The sequence below is a fragment of the Scomber scombrus genome, chromosome 22 (genome assembly GCF_963691925.1).
Source record: "Scomber scombrus chromosome 22, fScoSco1.1, whole genome shotgun sequence".
Classification (NCBI taxonomy): domain Eukaryota; kingdom Metazoa; phylum Chordata; class Actinopteri; order Scombriformes; family Scombridae; genus Scomber; species Scomber scombrus.
Window position 1 is genome coordinate 2,759,041 of NC_084991.1, and position 18,646 is coordinate 2,777,686.

Here is an 18,646-nt window from a genome sequence, read left to right on the forward strand (position 1 = left end):
ACAATGCCAAAGATCGTCTACATTCACGAAGATGAATCGTCTTTTAATTTAAAAAAGCGGATCTGTCTTTTACCCAACTCTTTCTAATTTTGTCCAGTATATCTTTATATTCGCTTTAATGGTATATTCTATAAAGTTAAAAATAATGAATACGAAAGGGAAACAATAGGTATCCACTTTACACGAGGCAGGCTTAACTAATTGCAAGGGGCGCTGATGGTAGATTTGCTGAATCAGGAACCTTTTAACTTAAGCTTAACTAAATAAGTATGTAGATATTTATTATATAGTTTTAATTTTTTTTACACATATTTACGGGTATCCACTCAGAGTTAGGCTTTTGGTGGGTGTCAAAAAGATATACGTACATAACGCCTAAACTATGTGATAAGGTTAAGTGTTATTCACAGGCACTGTTGTCTTCACGTGAATCTGTTTGAGTTAATATTATAGTTATAGGTGAATGCAGGTTTAGGATTTAGCAATGAGTGGTGCATCTTTCTGAATAGATGAGCTTTGGCCATGCGGAGCCCCGACGTCACTACAAACCCCCTGCTGTGTTTTACGCTTGAAGCGGAGAGTGTGAGTGGAGGAAGAAGGGCAGTCTGGGCCAACTTTTCCAGTCAAACATCACAAATATAGCTTTTCTCGTTGTTCGAAAATGGCTCAAATAACGAGCGAAGGGGTCGAACAAGATTCTCAACCGACGTCGGATCAAAACGGCACCGGAGAAACGGCAGAAACCGGCAAGGAGGGACAGGCCGTGCCGGACCCCAAACAGGAACCGGGCGACAACAACGAGAACACAGTGAGAATGGACGTGAGCAGCGGTCGCGGTGTGGCGGAGGAGCACGGGGACAACTTGTCTCCCGGTCCCGACGACGACAAAGAAACGGCCTCACCGAGCAAAGAAAGGGACGACGGTGAAGGGGAAGACGGCGGTAAACTATCTGAACCGGTGAAAAGTCCCGTACAGGGGAGTTTGGCGAGTAGCATTGATTCCGCACAAGAGGGCTCCCGGGTGCTGAAAGAAGAACAAAGAGAGGGGGAGAACGTGTCCTCCTCACCGCACAAAGACCGCACAAAGACCGCGGAGAAGCCCGAGCACGGCACCAAACGACGGGCCAGCGTGGAGCTCACCTCGTCGGATGGAGAGCCGCTCAGTCGGATGGATTCGGAAGACAGGTCTGTGGAAGTAGTAGTAGTAGTAGTAGTATGAAGAGGCCGTTTATACAATAACTGAGATGTTATGTTATGTCACAACACGAAGCTAACTTCAATGTTTTTTAAGTGTTAGATTAAAATGTTAAAGAAAATTTCCTCCGCCGGGAAATATAGTTCTTTATTATCTTTAAATGACTATGCTTGTGTATGATTTAGCTGATTATAACTCACCTGTCTGCAGGAGAGTGGTGTCTCTCTTAATATCAGTTTTCATCTTAAATCTCCAGCTGTTCTTTTATTTATTTATTTATTCATTTATATTAATTATAATACAAACAAACTAAACTCAGTTTAAATGGCCATTTATGATCCCCACACTCAACAGTGAGAAACTTTACCTCACATCAAACTTCAGCTTAATATAACACATTTTATAAGTGATGTCAACATATAAAGGTGACATGTTCACTTGCTTTCCCCACATGCAAGTAAAACCTGAGCTATATGTAGTACAGTTAGGACAGGAGGGATGCATTGTCTTGCTCAAGGGCACATCAGCTTGAGTAAGATGATTGCCATCCTGGAGGTCAGTTTACCACATTACATCCCCCTCCCACTTTCTTTTCCTTTAATACTCTGTTTCCATCCACCTGTTTTTCAGTTTACACTGGAATCGACCTGAGTGGAAACACCAGAGTCGGAATATTGCCAAAAGTGTATTTACTATGTTGAGATGGAAAAGTTCTAGATTCTAGATTCAATGGAAACAGATTCAGTGAATAAATCATGATGTGTATATAAAAAATGTGGCTTCAATGTGCGCAGAAGAGACAAAAAACATCAGATCTGTGTGGAGTGATGAGGACACTAACATTCCTCATGTCAATACATGAAACAAACAGAAATATCAGGTTTCCATCATGTTTTCCACTTTTCATTTGGATTTGGTTTTGACTGCATTGCTTTGTATTAAACAACACACACACCACAGGAAAGTGGCACCAACTTTTTGGCAGCATTGTGTTTGAAGATGTAAAATTTGGGGACAACAGAAGGGCGAAAAATGAGTAAAGACTTTTTTTGGGGGGGGATTTTTAAAAAGTTTTTACATCCTCTTAATCATTTGCAATCTCTCATGTTTATCCTGCGGTCTCCTGTGAGGGTCTGTAGCCCCATATTGGGAACCGCTGCTACAGGACATCAATGGATGTCCGTGCACATGTCTGGCACCAACCTTGTTTTAATTACTAGTGTCATCAGCATAACCCCATTGATTTATTTATTTATGCTAAAAAAGTTGCGTTTCCTTAATAATCACATCTTGTTTTAATTGTAAAGTTCTGTGAATAATGATAAATGACCAGGGTTAGGAAGTAAATATGGAAGAGAGCGTGCAGGCGGCCGTTGTTAGAAAGCAGATGTTTGCCATGTGGGAGTATTTTTTAATACAAACATCACACTTCCTGCAGCTGTTTCCTGGTAAAAGTCCTTCCAGCAGTTTGAATTGATTATGGGGTTTAATAAACCAGGAAACAGCTGCGGGAAGCATCAGGTTATCACTGAGGTCAGCTTGTTTGAGCTAATTGAGGTTAAAAGATCTTAGTTTGGACTTTTCTCTGCTCTGTCATCACAGGTGATGGAGAGCAGGTACTTGTTGTAGTTTTGGCTAATCTCAAATATCCAGGTGATAAAGTGATCAATGCTTGTGGTCCATAATGTTAGAGAAGCTGTTACACCCTGTGGATGTGTCTGCTCATAAGAAACAGTGCTGACAAATGACAGTTAGACCTGATAATAATTAGGTTATCGACTTATCATATAATGACGTAATTATCAGCATCATCATGTCTATATATGGACTTATCGTATGATACATGGACATGACCTTTGACGTCAGTATTGCCACACTTCACATTAGCAGCTAAGAGGCTATTCATGTCACATTGGTTAAACAAGTAGTGTCCTCCATTCCTCACTGTGTACGTCCTGAGTGGAGACTGTAGAAGAATTAAAGGTAAATAACTCTGTCCCCAACCATAATGACAGTCTGCCCACTCTCCAATCCCACCCCCCCTTACCCAAATACCCATATCAGTCGTATAAAATGATCTTCAAATGACAATAACATTGTTTATCACGATTATTTCTGAGACAATATATCATCCAACAAAAGTAGTAGACAGGTCTCATTAATATTACTTTATACTTCTATTCCATTACAATTCATAGGGAAATATTGGATGTGTCACCTCACTGCAATGATTTAGTAGTATAAGCTTATAAAATACAATTAATTAGTTAATATTGAACCAGTGTTGCCCAACCTCTTTGGTATGTGCCCCTTTTCACAAAAGCAGTATCTGAAGTAAAGCCAGTAATGCCCTCCTTAAATTATAATGCTATTATATTATCATTATATCATACAAAAGTAGTTATTGTGACAGGCCTTGATGAAGCAACACTCTAACATCAAAGTGTCAGTTTCCCGCCAGTAAAGTCATGTCAGTGCTAGAGACACACCAAACCTATTTGATCTCTATTGACCAGTTCTGATAATAAAGCTGAGTGTTGAACAGGTGTGTACGTGTGCACAAACACGCTCTGACTCTCTGAACTTTCCCTCCAGACTCCGACAGAGTAAAAAGATTGAGAATGAACTGATGTCACTACGCTCACAACATAAACATCAATGATAAAAAGCAGGTGTGAAACGACTGAAACTAACACACCTACACTGCTGCTAAATGAGCTAGTGTGATTACCAGCACAGTCCACACTGCTCATCTGCTCACAGTCTGACATTGAGTTTGATCACAGGAAATGTAACAGACTCTTTTCTAATGAAATACTCTACAGTGTTTCTATATGTGCTTATTGTTTGAACCATTAAAAGCATCAGTGTGTATTGTGTCATATTGAAACAGCTGAGGTTAGTTGCACATTTGCCGTCATCTGGAGGGAAACAGACCGTCTCCCCCCCCCCCCTGTTTTTTGGAAATCCCGCGGTTATCATCACAACATGTGCAGCCTGTACCACACTGGTTTGAGTCACCGCACTGCCACCTACACTGCTGCAGTTGAACCAGTGAATAATAGAAGAGAGGCAGATGAGAGCAGCACACACACCTGCTGTTAACCGTGTTAGCACGATAATCCTCCGTCTGCATTTCTCTTTGATATTTCTTTGATGTCTAATGTGTTCTGACACGGTAACAGGATGACTACGTTGACGGGTATTTCCTTTTTTGTGAGAAGTTTGGGTGTGAAAGTAGAAGGTGACTGACATGAATGAGTGACATCATATATAGTGTGTTACTGTACATCCTCATAAGCCATTTACTGGTAACTATTATTTCATGTCATATTAACCTGCTTTTTAATGAGTTCATCCAGTCATTAATAGTCTATATATGAGGGCAGGTGTTTAGTAAGGCTGAGTGATATGAGCAGAATCAAATATCACAATATTTCTGACCAAATACCTCCATATCCATATTTAAAAAATATTGTTGGGATGACTATCGGTGCTTAAACAAAATATTTACACAATGAGATTTTTTTCTACATAATCATCAGTAATGTGGATAAAATGACGAAGTGGATAAAGGCAGATAATAGAACAGTGTGTTAAGCTCAGAAAATAAAATATTTACTGTCATGCAGCCTTTAAAAGCAGGCAAAGACACTAATTCCATATCAACATATTACCATATTTTAAATTTGATATCTATAAAATATCACTATCGATGTAATATTGATACTGAATACTGAATTTCTCAGGGTTAAGGTGTTTATAAAATATTTAGCGTACTATGATATAAACCAAGTAAAAGCAGCACATCCTCACAGTGGAGAGGCTAGAAGCTGCACTGATCAGCAGTTTTAATCATGTTAAACAGTTGCTGATCATTTCCTGTTGCTCCACCCAACACATCTACTCATTGTTTAGCTCTTAAAGTAGTTATAAAGACAGCATTAACACCACACTACTACTACATCCATCCAGATGTTATATGGATATGTGGGTTTTCTCTACCAGGATGTCAGAATTCATGTTGCTTACAATCACACACTCTAATTTTAATTCTTATTATCATAAGAATGAAATAGTGTTGAGACGCAGAGCATTTGATCAGCTTTATTATAGCAGATACTCATCCTTTAAAATATGCCTGGATCAGCACTTCTACTGATCCTTAGGACAGGCTCTGGAGCTCTATATGACAATAACACTGAACAGTATGTTCACAGGAGTCGTAACATGTTGTCCTCTTGCTTAGTCTGATGACAAAATATGTGTTCTGTTCCTCAGAGTCCTCTGAGCTGATACCACAGACCATAACTTCACAGCTGTTTAAAGAGATGAACAGACTGAGCTACAGGCTGCGTCTGACGTCACTCTCTTATTCACTCATTCACTACTTCCTGTATAATAAACACTAAACACTAACTAATCATCCTTCATTTTGTGTCGTCACCATCAGCTATAGAGTCATGTGATCTTTAAAATGTGGAGCAGACAGTAGTGTACATACTATGGACACCACTTTTATGTTCCATGGTGGAATATTTGAGGGCAAAATATAGAGGAGATATTTACACACTCAGCATTCTGACACTCGAGGAGGGTAATGTAGAGCACTGTGTAGTAAATAAGGAGGGTCTCAGTGTCTGACAGTGTGGACTTATTACTGTGATGTGTGTGAAGAATACAGTGGCAACAGCTGAAAGCTGACATGCTTTAGAGTCCTTAGCCAAGGTGTCATGTGTTAGAGTCAAAACGTGACAGTGAAAGCTTGAAATAGCACACACACACTTATTGAACTATACCATTTTAGTGTTAATATGACCTTTTTCTTTATTTACATAGTCCAGTGTTTCAGCTCATCATTGTCCTTGCTCTTTGCCACGCCTTCACACACACAATGTGAAACCAATTTCCACTGAAGCATATCTCAACTCTTTCACAACCGTCCAATAGAGAGACGCCGTTAGAAATGGAAGAAGTGACATGTATCAGCTCACGAAGCAAATAACCTGACATAACACAGCATGATAAGCACAGGGAGAGGAAGTGTTGTAACTGCCACCTTGTTTTGTACTACTACTTACTTTAGGTCAGCCACTGCTGTGACCCTCCACTCTGTGGCCTGGGGCTCCAGCAGCTGCTGACCCAGCTCAAACTCACCCTTTTTTAAGCAACATTATAGAGAAATGAACACATTTCTTGATTTTAAATGACTATTTTGATAAGTCTCAATCAGGTCTTTGTGCCAATCACAGCACAGATGTCTCTAATAAAAGCTTTAAATGGTATTTGTTTTAATAGTGATGGAGGCAAGTATCAGTTTCAGTGTTTCAGATCTTATCTTTTGTAGCGTTGATGACAGTTTATTTTGACATGGACTGGAAAACCGTGTTAGTTATTCTAGAGCAATTTAAAATGGCTTAATCATACTCGGAGAGGGAAATTATTTCATCATAATTCAAAACATGTCCTCGGCCTACTTCTGTTTAACCTGTACCTGCTCTTATGGCGCTTTTCCACTACACCGTTCCAGCACGACTCGCCTCGACTCACCTCGGTTCTTTTTGCATTTCCACTAGGGAAAGTACCTGGTACCTGGTCCTTTTTTAGTACCTGCTCTGGTGAGGTTCCAAGCGAGCCAAGCCGGTACTAAAATGTGACGTCGACACACTGCTGGCTGCTGATTGGTAGTTGTCGCTGGAAGCGTCATGAGCCGTCCCACACAAGAATCAAACCCGGCATTTTTAAATACCGGCAGCAGCGTTACAACCATAGTTACAGCCATACGGCTCAATTTTCTTGCTTTGTGTGTGACAGAAAGCCAAATACAGCAGCAAGTACACCACTGCCTCCATGTCCTCCATTGTTTGTGTTTTGTGTTGCGTTTAAAACGAAGTCACAGCAGTTTCGCGGAGCCGTGCTATGACGACCCCGCCCACGTTGAGTAGGTACTTTCTTGTAATGGAAAAGGAACCGTGTCGAGGCGAGTCGTGCTGAAACTGTGTAGTGGAAAAGCGCCATTACATGGCCACATCCACCAGGACAACAACCTTACCTGTCACAGTTACGTTGATGGAACTCCGATTCTAGTTAGCTCTCTCTTTAAATGACTACAGTCCTGTAGAGTCATTATGGAAATTAATAACTGGATTTCTTGCAGTTAAACAAGAAAAAGAGTTAATTTGGTAGCAAACATGAGAGGCTCAGGGTTGCTGCTCACTTAAAGGACAAGACACTGAAAACAAAGAGAGCAGCTTTGTGATTTTGCGTCATGTAAAAGCAAGAACACAATCAGCATTTTGTAAATGTCAAGAAACTCATGACAGAACAAGATTTGGAAAAACTGATTCATACTTTCATCCCCAGCAAAATTGATTACTGTACTGGATTTGTGACAGGACTTCCTAAAAACACTATCAGGTAACTGCAACTTGTTTAAAATTCAGCCACAAGACTACTGACCAAAACCAAAGTCCACATTATCCTCTTTCTTAAATCTCTACCCTGGTTGCCATGGAGCCACATAAATAGATTTTAACATCGTATTACTTATTTCTACTCAGACATGGCCCTGAATATATGACCAGCAATATAACCCTGTGAGACCTCCTTAGTAATGTCCAGGACAAAATCTAAATAAGGAGAAGCAGCTTGTAGTTATCACGCAGCACAGCGCTGGCACAGAGAGCAGCAGAGTGAGACCTCTGTCTTCCCTCCTGCTCTCTGCTGTAAACACACAGAGCTGTTAGAGAGCAGCTGTCTCCCCTGCTCTCACTGCTTGTTTTTGGCAGAAACTCTCCTGCTCTCTGCCTGCTTAGCCTGATTTTGGATAGTTACTGCTGCCTCACTGACACACACACACACACACACACACACACACACACACACACACACACACACACACACACTCCCTAACACATTTGAGTTCAGAAATACTTTAAAAAAATGTTTCTATCCCTGTTGTATAGGCCCAGCAGGGGTTCTGATGGAAACCGTGGTGGTGTTTAACTTTGTGTTGTGTGTACAGCAGCTTGAATCTACCTCTGTGTATGAAATGTGCTTTATAGATAAACTGGCTTGCCTAATGAACTCACCTGAAATCACCCATATCAGTGTTTTAGAGCCACTACATAATAACTCAATGACAGATTTAATCATCAGGTTTCATCCACTACAGCTGCTCCACTCCTAAATGAACTTTCCACTACATATTTATTTATCAGCCATGTATTTCAGACTCCAGTAGGAGAGTTTGGACAGCGTTGTGTTAATTGTCTGATTGAGGAGATAAAGTTTATTAAAAATAGAAAATATAACCCACTGGCTGCTTTAATGCCCACTTGGCTGCTTCTCCACTGTTACTGATCCTTCTGTTGTGGCAGCTGGAAGACTTCAGTGTTACTTTTGTTCCCACACGGCAGAGTGGCAGCTGGATGCTGGTGGGCTCAGTATATATATGTGTGTGTGTGTGTGTGTTGTACAGTAAACGTGAGGGCTTAGTCCTCTCGTAGGATGTGTAAGCTCAGCCCCCACAGAGAGTCAGTATGGACAGATTGATCAGAGCAGATGGTCAATTGGCTCGGCCCACACACACACACACACACGCACACACAGATTTCAGGTTAAAGTGAAAGAGCTCCAGTTATCTTGTGATGAGCTACTTTCAGTTCAGTGGAGAAAACGTTAAAATGAACTGAAGTCCAGTTTGAGACTTAAAACATACAGTGTGTGATAACTGTTACTGTTCCTATCAATCAGTCTACCTCAGGTTTATCAACAGATGAGTGATGTCAGCACACAGAGAGCTATCAGCTGTTTTTAATGATATTCATAAAACTGAACAATCGTTGTTTTATTAACACTGATAAGCTTCATCAGCCTCATAAACAGCTGCAATGAGCTTTAGACTTCAATACATGAAACAGTTAGTGATAAATGTTTAATATGTCATTTCAACATGTAAAATAATAAACTAATGAATAACATTTAAAACATAAATATCAATTATTAAAAAAAATGTCCTGCCTTCATAAGCGACCTGTTAATGTTGGTAAAGTGGCCCAAAATGCACAAACATTATAAAATATTATACTTTTGTATAGGTGCTACAAAGTTGTTGTTTTTTTTTTTTTTTTTAATACATTTCAATCATTATTGCTATGTTATATTTTCATGTCTTAGGTAAAATAGGACATGATATTGTGTGATAGTAGCTGTTTGTTCTCCAACAATGAGTGGTGTAAAAGCTAAGAAATAATAAATGTTAATAGATTTTTGAGACTGAACACGGAATGAGACTTTTGAGAATTTTAAAATAGCTTCAAATGAATCTTTAGTATTTTTTATTACACTTGTTTGTTTCTGCTGACTCAGCATCTGTTACACTCTAACATGTGTTGACTTAAACATAACTGCAGTCTTATTTCTTACACTCTCGTACACTGTTTGACTAGTTCTTTCTTCTCTAGTGACATGTTTGTTTTTCTCACACACACACACACACACACACACACACACACACACACACACACACACACACACACACACACACACACATGTCTTCAGTCATATTCCGTGTGTGTGTGTGTGTGTTGACTCACCCATTCTGCATCACTGTGTTAATATTGACCTCTTATCTCACCCAAACAAGCCAGAGATTCTTAGTGGCTTTATTCAACATGTGTTTGCTGCTGATTTGGAATCATTGACTGTTAGAAAGCTGATGACTGTGTCCGTGTTGAGCCATCACACCATGACTATATCTGCTCATATGACATCCCACAATAACCCACAATCCTCCTCTGTAATGTGTGTGTGTCTAACTCCTCTCTCATGTGTGTTCTCCAGTATCAGCAGCACCCTGATGGACATGGAGAGCACGGCGTCCAGCGGCCGCTCCACCCCTGCCATGCTCAACGGGCACGGCGGGGGCGCGGTGGCGGGAAGCGGCAGCGGCTCGGCGGCGGCGGGCGGCAAGTCCTTGAGCTACACGTGCTGCTGGGATCACTGCCAGCTGCTGTTTCTCAGCAGCCCCGACCTGGCCGAACACATCAGAGCCACACATGTGGATGGACAGAGAGGAGGGGTGAGCGTCTCCTCGTCATGTTACACTGCGTGTGTGTGTGTGTGTGTGTTTATGTGGAAAGGTGGAGACTGACAGTTGGAGTTAGAGTGTAATCTGAAGCCATCATTCAATGAAAGCTTATGTTGGAATCAGTGGACAGATGTTAACTGCTGGCTGGAAACTCTGTGACAGCTCAGGCCTGTCTGTACAATATCAAGAGAGTTGAGTTAATGTGTGTGTGTTGCAGGTGTTTGTGTGTCTGTGGAAAGGCTGTAAGGTGTACAACACACCATCCACCAGTCAGAGCTGGCTGCAGAGACACATGCTGACACACAGCGGAGACAAACCATTCAAGGTAAGAACACACACACCTCATGTCCACTATATCACACATCAGTACCTGTCTTCACTCTGATAGTGTGAACTGTGTAATATGTGTCTTCCTGCAGTGTGTGGTGGGGGGCTGCAACGCCACGTTTGCCTCTCAGGGGGGGCTGGCTCGACACGTCCCCACTCACTTCAGCTCGCAGGGTTCCTCCAAACTGTCCAATCAGGGCAAAGTGAAGGAGGAGTCTCCGTCCAAAGCCGGCCTCAACAAGAGACGGAAAATGAAGAACAAACACAAACGCTCCCTCCGTAAGTACAACACACACACACACACACTTTTCATTTTCACATCATTACACACACACAAAGTTTTAATGATTCATTTTCATAATGACTTTTGGATTTTGCAGCTCGACCTCACGACTTCTTTGATGCTCAGACCATGGACGCCATCCGCCATCGAGCCATCTGCCTCAACCTGGCAACACACATTGAGAGTCTGGGCAACGGACACAGTGTGGTGTTCCACAGCACGGTGAGCTCTCTCTCACACACACACACACACACACTGTGCAGCAGAGCTCCACATATAGTATGCATCACTGAATGAGAAGCTTGTAGAACAAGAGCACAGAGCTGTGTGTTCACCAAGCTGCACTTTGCACTGTATGAAGTGTTGTAATGGTTAGCGGAGTGGGAGCTGAGCCTCAGTCAAATGTAGTGGAGTCATGAGAGATCATTCATTTGTGTGTGTGTGTGTGTGTTCAGGTAATAGCCAGGAGGAAAGAGGACTCTGGGAAAGTGAAGGTCTTGTTGCACTGGACACCTGAGGACATGTAAGTCATCATTTTCTCTCTTCTTCTTCTTCTACACCTCTGATCACACTCTCCTTGTTGACCTGCTCCAAACACAATGAGGTCCTGATCAGTCAGATCAGCTGTTTGAAATGTTTTCAGTGACAGTGAAGTTTTTTACTCGCTGCTTTTATGTTGCACTCTGAGTTTTTACAGAATCCTGACAGAGTGCTGTCAGACTTTACCAGCCCAAGTTACCATGATTCGGAGGTTGCCTAGCAACAATTTAAAAAAGCAGCTTGCTGCATCTTTTTTTTAAATTATAGGCTACACGAAACAATGCAGTGTGTGTGTGTTTGCTCAGTGTGATCAGGACCTCACAGCTCAGATTAGATTAATTATCCAGCTCTAAGTGCTGACATGACTTCATATATATAGTGTAAACGAACATTACATACATGAACGCAAGTTTGAAACTGTTTCTTGAATGATAGTCGGCCATGTTAACAATCAATTATCACTTAATTATTAACAATGAATGAAACACACTGGATGTTTTCCATTATAAAACCATGTTCATCACTGATGTGAACTGTTCAACACACAATCAGTCAGCTACATAATAATTAGTTCAAAGAACAGAAAGTAAACACCAAGTTACTTGCATAATGAATTCAACAACACAATATAATGACTTCAGAGCTCTCACTGTGATCAGTCTGTTCAACAACCAGCTGCAGCTTTACCAAAGCTCATTCATGACATCAGACATATTTAACTATTAACATTTCATCAGAATTGCTGCAGTTTAACTGTAAATAAACTCTAACTATTGTTCACCAAACACATGCTTCAGTCTGACTGCTTCTATATAAACTAATGTGCAGACCTGTTGACATGATGGACTGATGTGTTGTTCACTGTAGCTAATGTTAGTCCAGCTGTTGGAAACAGCTGCTCAGCTGCAGCAGACAAATCTTCATCTTCATTTCTCCTCATCTTTGAACATTTCCTTTGTTTGAAATGTGTAATCAGAGTGGTGTTTGTTCTGGATGTTAGCGCTGCAGCAGTTTAACACTAGAGAGCCTCACATAGCTGCCAAATAGCAACTGAACATGACACAGTGAGCAGGTGAAGACATGCTGCTACTTTTTTCTTGTTGGAGCAGGGGGGTGAGTTAATGTTACAGTTAGTGTAGCAATCATAAAACACACCTGTAACCCAACCTTACCAAAGAGGAAGAGACTCCACCTGGTGGTGCAGCACTGTACTGCAGATAATCCCTCTCCTGCATTATCAGTTCATATATTTTCAATCAGTTGAATTATTAATGACAAATAATCATTAATGGTTAATATTCCTGGTTGTATATATACTACACACTGACAGCAGTCTGAGTCTCATTGACAGAGCCAGCTCTACATCTACTGCAGCACTCTAGGCTTTGCAGCTGTGCTCTTGTCACGCAGAAGGAAACATGAGTATGATATTTGATGCAGCGTACAGATGTGAGCTTTGATGCAGTCCATGTAAACGTGTTGTTTAAATCTCTCCCTGTGTGTCAGGCTGCCAGATGTGTGGGTGAACGAGAGCGACCGGCTGCAGCAGAAGACCAAGGTCGTACATCTGTCCAAGCTGCCCACAGACACAGCTGTACTCCTCGACCCCAACATCTACAGGTGTGTGTGTGTGTGTCCAGTGCTTCGTCACTTATTGAACATTAGTTTGACCTTGATAAAGATGTCTGAACTTCTGTATTTGTGTTACAGGATGTTCTTCTAACCACCTCCAGAGGAACTCCGTCTGTTCCTGCTATTAACCACGAGTCCATCTCTGCGTCCCTCCTCTCCCGCTCCTCCCTCTCCCAGAGGACCCTGGGAGTGTAGAGACGTGTTTCATGGCTGTGTGAAGCCTGCGTTTAGGTGCTGAGTTTACTGAGGACATTTAGGGGAGACGTTGCTTGTTTTAGGTAACACAACTAGACTGAAAACTAACTGACAGAAGTGTAACTGTAGACACATGTAGAGAGACGCTGTCTTTGTAAATACTTGAGATTTGTAATATATTTTTATACTTTGAATTTTTTACTGTACTGTAGATAGACGTCCCCTTTTTCTGCCAAACGTTTTAAATAGATGTTTTAAAAACTGATAATAATGGTCATGTGCATATAGCTGGCATTGCTTTTGTTTGATGTCATTAAACTTTTCCAACTCCACACTGTTTATCACTGTATTTATGTGACACACACACACACACACACACACACACACACACACAATGGCTCAGGATGGCAGTCAGTGTCCCAATAAATTTAGGACACATTGCTCTGATACGGGTGTAAAAGTGAAGTCTCTGTTATAATGAATATATGATCAAAACAATAATAATATATATGGAGTCACACTGGACGTCCTCACTGGTGAATTTAATACAAATGTATCACACATGAGACTTATCAGCAATACATCACCTCATGACTCCTGTAGTTAATACATGATACAAATAAGAAGTACATTTTAAAGACATCAGAATGCTGAAACCTCATATAATCATCAGATCAACTTTTACATATATGTTTGTGGATATTGTCCACTTATAATGGAAGTACATGTGGAGGGGATTTTCTATTCTTTCAGTGTTCACTCTGCCATCTGATCACTGCTTCAAGACAGACTGAACAAATGTGAATCTGTCCTTAAGGTCAACACAGCTGCTGCTGTTATGTTATTTAGTATTAGAGAGGGCAGTCTAGACCTGCTCTGTATGTAAAGTGCCTTGAGATGACTTTTGTTGTGATGATGTCATAAATTCAGTCTAATCTTGAGGACATAGCTGACATAAATGATCTCAGTGAATCAAAAGACAAAATGTGGTTTAAATGTGATGTTAGAAAGACTGGAACTATAATTGGACTGTGGAAACAGGAAGTTTAGAATTTATGGATCTATACAAGTTCTGATAGGTGGAAATAAATTGTATCACCTGATTATCAGGTGTGCTGCAGCCTCCTAATGAACAGCTGCTGCAGAGAGCAGGCTGAGCAGGTGGAAGCTGCAGAGAGTAAATACATGAACAACACACTGTAAGTACTTTGTGCTTTGGAGCGTTAGAGTATATAAATACAGTATATAAGACGTCACCTACACTTGATATGACTGTACTGTGTATAAATAGGAATCATTCTGCTACTTGCTTGACGTAGTTTCCTCTTCGTTCATGCGCGTCGCTTTTTAAAGTAGCTTCACTGTTTATCAAATGTATTAAGACAATATTCAGCTGTCCATATGAACAATGAAAGGTAATAAATCAAATAATGTAGAGTGTATTTTACTGTATCCTCTCAGAAGAGGGTTCATATGCTATTGTTTACTTTTCACTCATATTGATGTTTGGTTTCATCCACCCTGATGACATCATCGAGGTATGGATTGAGATTATAGATTCATAACAAACCTGCTTTACACTGGAGGTCTAACACAGGCAGGTATTTTAGGACCTATGGGTGCTTTATGAAAGAAACTGCTGAATTGCATTATGGGAAATGTAGGCTGTAGCTGGTTTAGAGTTTAATTCATACTAAAGACCTTAAATCAGGATATTTTGGCTGAGTTTTGTTTTAATTTACTTCATGTGAGCAGTAATATATGATTGCTTACTGGTAGAGAATGAATTTATGAATGCATTCATCTTGTGTATTCATTAATTGTTTGTCTTGATCTCAACATGTCTTCAATTTGACCACACAGTCTAACAAATGTGCTTTAAAAATGGCAAATGTATTTAATACATAACACAGTAGATGTGCTGCTGGTGAAATGACATGAATAATGAGCTGGGTTAAAGTCATGCAGTGCACACTATAAAGCATTAATATAATATATAATAGTAAAGTGTGAATGTTAAAATATTTCCATTTTTTATTATTATGAACAATCTATACATATAATTAACATAATTATTTTTTAACGCATAACAGTGTGTTCATGTCTGCAGATGATGAGATAAAACCTTTTAAAAAAAACAACTACAAAGTAAAAAAAAAAAAAAAAAAGAGAGAGAAGACTACGACGCTACGTCATATGTAGTGGCCGGAAACCACAGAGGGGATCGTGTCCTGCAGAGATGGCTGGACTGCTGAAAAAGGTTCGAGCAGAGGTCATTTATGTGTTTTAGTGAGAGGAATCACAGCTGGAGGCTTTAATGTGCATTTATAGTTATGATATGACTGTGTGACTCTTTATTATTTAACCTCTCCGCACAGTTTAGCTGCTAGCTGTTAGCTTTGTACCGTTAGCTCCGCTGTGTAACTCAGTGTTAACGTACACTGAATATATCACTGCTTCATGTTTACGTTAAAATACTAAATCTACTCTTTTATCTGTGTGTCATTAACGTCAAAGTGTTGACAGCTGCGTAACTATTAAATTGAGTAACAGCAGTAATGAGTGTTAGCATGTCTGTATCTGTAATATACTGAATGTTAGCAAAGTCATTCTAGTTATTCATATGTTCTGTTTTTACACGAGTTAACTGTCTTGTTTTATGTGTTATCAGCTCTGTTGTGTATTAATATATCATAGGAGTGAAATGATACGCATACGTTACGTTAGCTTTATTCATGATTGAATTAGTAACGTTAGACGCTTTTTGTTCCGAGTAACATTAAATATAAAGGTACACATTTAACAGATTTTTTTTTTGCTGATTGTTGTTGTGATTCCTGCTTTCACAACAAGTTTCACATTCAGGATGTGAATGTTTAAAATGTCAGTGTAGTCTGGAGCTGCAATAATAAATCAATTAGTTCAGTGTTAAATTAACTGCCAACTAGGTTATTGTCATATGGTAAAACACAGAGGTTCAGACAATGCAATGAAATTCTTATTTTGATAACAAATGAATCATTTAGTCTTTTTTTTTTTTTTTTTGGATAAAAGTCAAAATTCTTTGATTCAGAGTTCTTAAATGTGAAAATGTTCTGGTGTCTCTACTCCTCTGTGACAGTAAACTGAATATCTTGGGCTTTGGAAAAATGGTGATATGCATTTCCCCATTATCTGGTCCAAACAACTAATTAACCAGATGAACTCATAATGAAATTAATTGATAATTGCAGCAATAAATAAGTTAAAACCAAGTTTAATCAGACAAGTCGTCCCATTCAGGATGTAAAGAGGCTTTTAATGCAGTTAACACTGTATTCTGCAGGATGTACACTCACTGGTCTCTTTATTAGATACAATCTAATTCAATACAACAACTCTGCTATACATTTTACTTTGTTTATCATTGAGGTCATAGTGGGTGATGGAGGTGTATTAGGGTGCATTATATTGACTGGTGGTCCTAATATTTTACCTCCCTCATGTATGTTAATGGGTGGACAAAATATTAGGAACACCAGTCAATATAATGCACCTCAGTATCCCACCACTACTTAGTACAATCCCAGTAATAAACAGTAAGTAGAATTATCACTTTCCGTAAAATGTTTCCAAAAACTGAAAAAGTATTAACTTCATAAAAGTAGAATTTATAGCAGAGCTGTTGTATTGAATTGAATTAGATTGCACAGGTGTACCTAATAGAGTGTATTTGAATGTCATTAACATGAGTTCCAGTACTTGATGTACATGTTTGATTACTGGCTGTGTTAAAGATCCACTAATGAGCAAAATGTGCTGCGGTGTTAGTACAAAGTAGATCAGGACAGAGGTTAATGAAGTGATGAAATGACTCAGACTTTATCTCTCATCTCTCTCCTGTTGTTCTCTTCCAGACGACTGGCCTGGTGGGTCTGGCCGTGTCCCAAAACCCTCATGAGGTGAGCAGCTGACAGTGAACGCACCACACACACACACACACACACAGTTTTATGAGTGATAAACTGGGATCTCACAGTGAGTAACACATGGTTCACCAGCAGCTGTGTAACACTGCTCTCCTCTCAGCGTCTCAGGGCTCTGTACACTAAGATTCTGGCGTCGCTGCAGACCATGCCACAAGACGCCGCCTACAGGAAGTACACGGAGCAGCTGGTCAGCGAGAGGTTCGCCCACGTCACAGCGGTAAGTGACGGATCAGCTGAGTGAGCAGATAATCAGTATGAAGCTTGTGTGTACGTGGGTGTGTGTGTTCATGTGATATAAATGTGTCTCCTCACAGGAACCTGATGTAGAGAAGCTGGAGCAGAAGATCAACTGTGGACAAATTGAAGAAGTTATTTTCCAGGTAGGTGTTTTATTCTTTTAATGTTGTCAGCACTCTCTCACCAACATTATTGTGAACATGTTTGATATTTCCAGCTGGATCAGGGAGGTAAACATTGTGACAACTTCAGAAATGACAAAAAAAAAAACACTGATGCAGCTGATCCAGGTTTAGTCTTTGGTGATTATGACTCTCCATTAGGGCTGGGCGATATGGACAAAATCAAGTATCACAATATATTTGACCAAATACCTCGATATCGATATTGCCACGATAATATAGAGATGACTCTTGATGCTTTCACAAAATATTTACACTATGAAATGTTTGATAAATAATCATCAGTAATGTGGTTATAATGACAAAGTGGGTAAAAGGTAAATAACAGGACAGTCTGGTAAGTTCAGAAAATTACACATTTTTACAGTAACGCAACATTTAAAAGCAGGAAAAGACAACATTGATGACATATCACGATATCGATATATATTGATATATTGCCCTACTCTCCATCATTTCAACCTGTTTTCTAAACATGGTAGCAGGACCTGTTTCTAGTCTTTATGTTAAGCTTAGCCCAGTGGTCTCCAACCCTGCATGTTTTAAGTATCTCCCCACTGTAACACACCTGACTCTAATGAGTAATTCGTTATCAAGCCCATTGACAAGTTAGTAATTAGAACCTAAAACATGCAGGTCAGTAGCTCTCCATGAGCAGGGTTAGAGACCACTGAGCTAAGCTAACCACGTCCTCTTCTCATGTCACCTGAACAACAAAGTGTGATTATAAAAGCAGTATAGTACACATGATGCTGTATCAGTGTTAACTTGTGTTTGTGTGTGTGTTGCAGGCGGAGTGTGAGCTGGCTCTGTCCAGGAAGATGTCCGAATGGAAACCGTGGGAGCCGCTGGTAGAAGAGCCTCCTCCCAACCAATGGAAATGGCCCATCTGAATACACCTGTGTATACTGCTGATAACATACTGTCTGTGTGTGTGTGTGTGTGAGATCCAAACCTCTGCTTCTAGTGAAGTAATAAACAATAAAACAAATATTT

The 18,646-nt window shown here is 40.1% G+C and overlaps 2 protein-coding genes across 2 annotated transcripts; both read left to right on the top strand.

The window, feature by feature from the left end:
* The first annotated feature begins 604 nt into the window (after positions 1-604).
* Positions 605-13,589, top strand: aebp2 (AE binding protein 2). The gene is made up of 8 exons (XM_062443738.1): positions 605-1,185; positions 10,040-10,277; positions 10,504-10,611; positions 10,706-10,892; positions 10,994-11,118; positions 11,352-11,419; positions 12,943-13,056; positions 13,147-13,589. Exons 1-8 carry the CDS (start codon positions 662-664, stop codon positions 13,157-13,159), a joined length of 1,377 nt encoding a protein of 458 aa, XP_062299722.1. The 5' UTR covers positions 605-661; the 3' UTR covers positions 13,160-13,589.
* Positions 13,590-15,456: 1,867 nt separating this feature from the next.
* On the top strand, positions 15,457-18,643 carry ndufa5 (NADH:ubiquinone oxidoreductase subunit A5). The gene is made up of 5 exons (XM_062443550.1): positions 15,457-15,523; positions 17,160-17,204; positions 17,332-17,448; positions 17,546-17,611; positions 18,442-18,643. The coding sequence occupies exons 1-5, from the start codon at positions 15,503-15,505 to the stop codon at positions 18,541-18,543; spliced, it is 351 nt and encodes a 116-aa protein (XP_062299534.1). The 5' UTR covers positions 15,457-15,502; the 3' UTR covers positions 18,544-18,643.
* Positions 18,644-18,646: the final 3 nt, after the last annotated feature.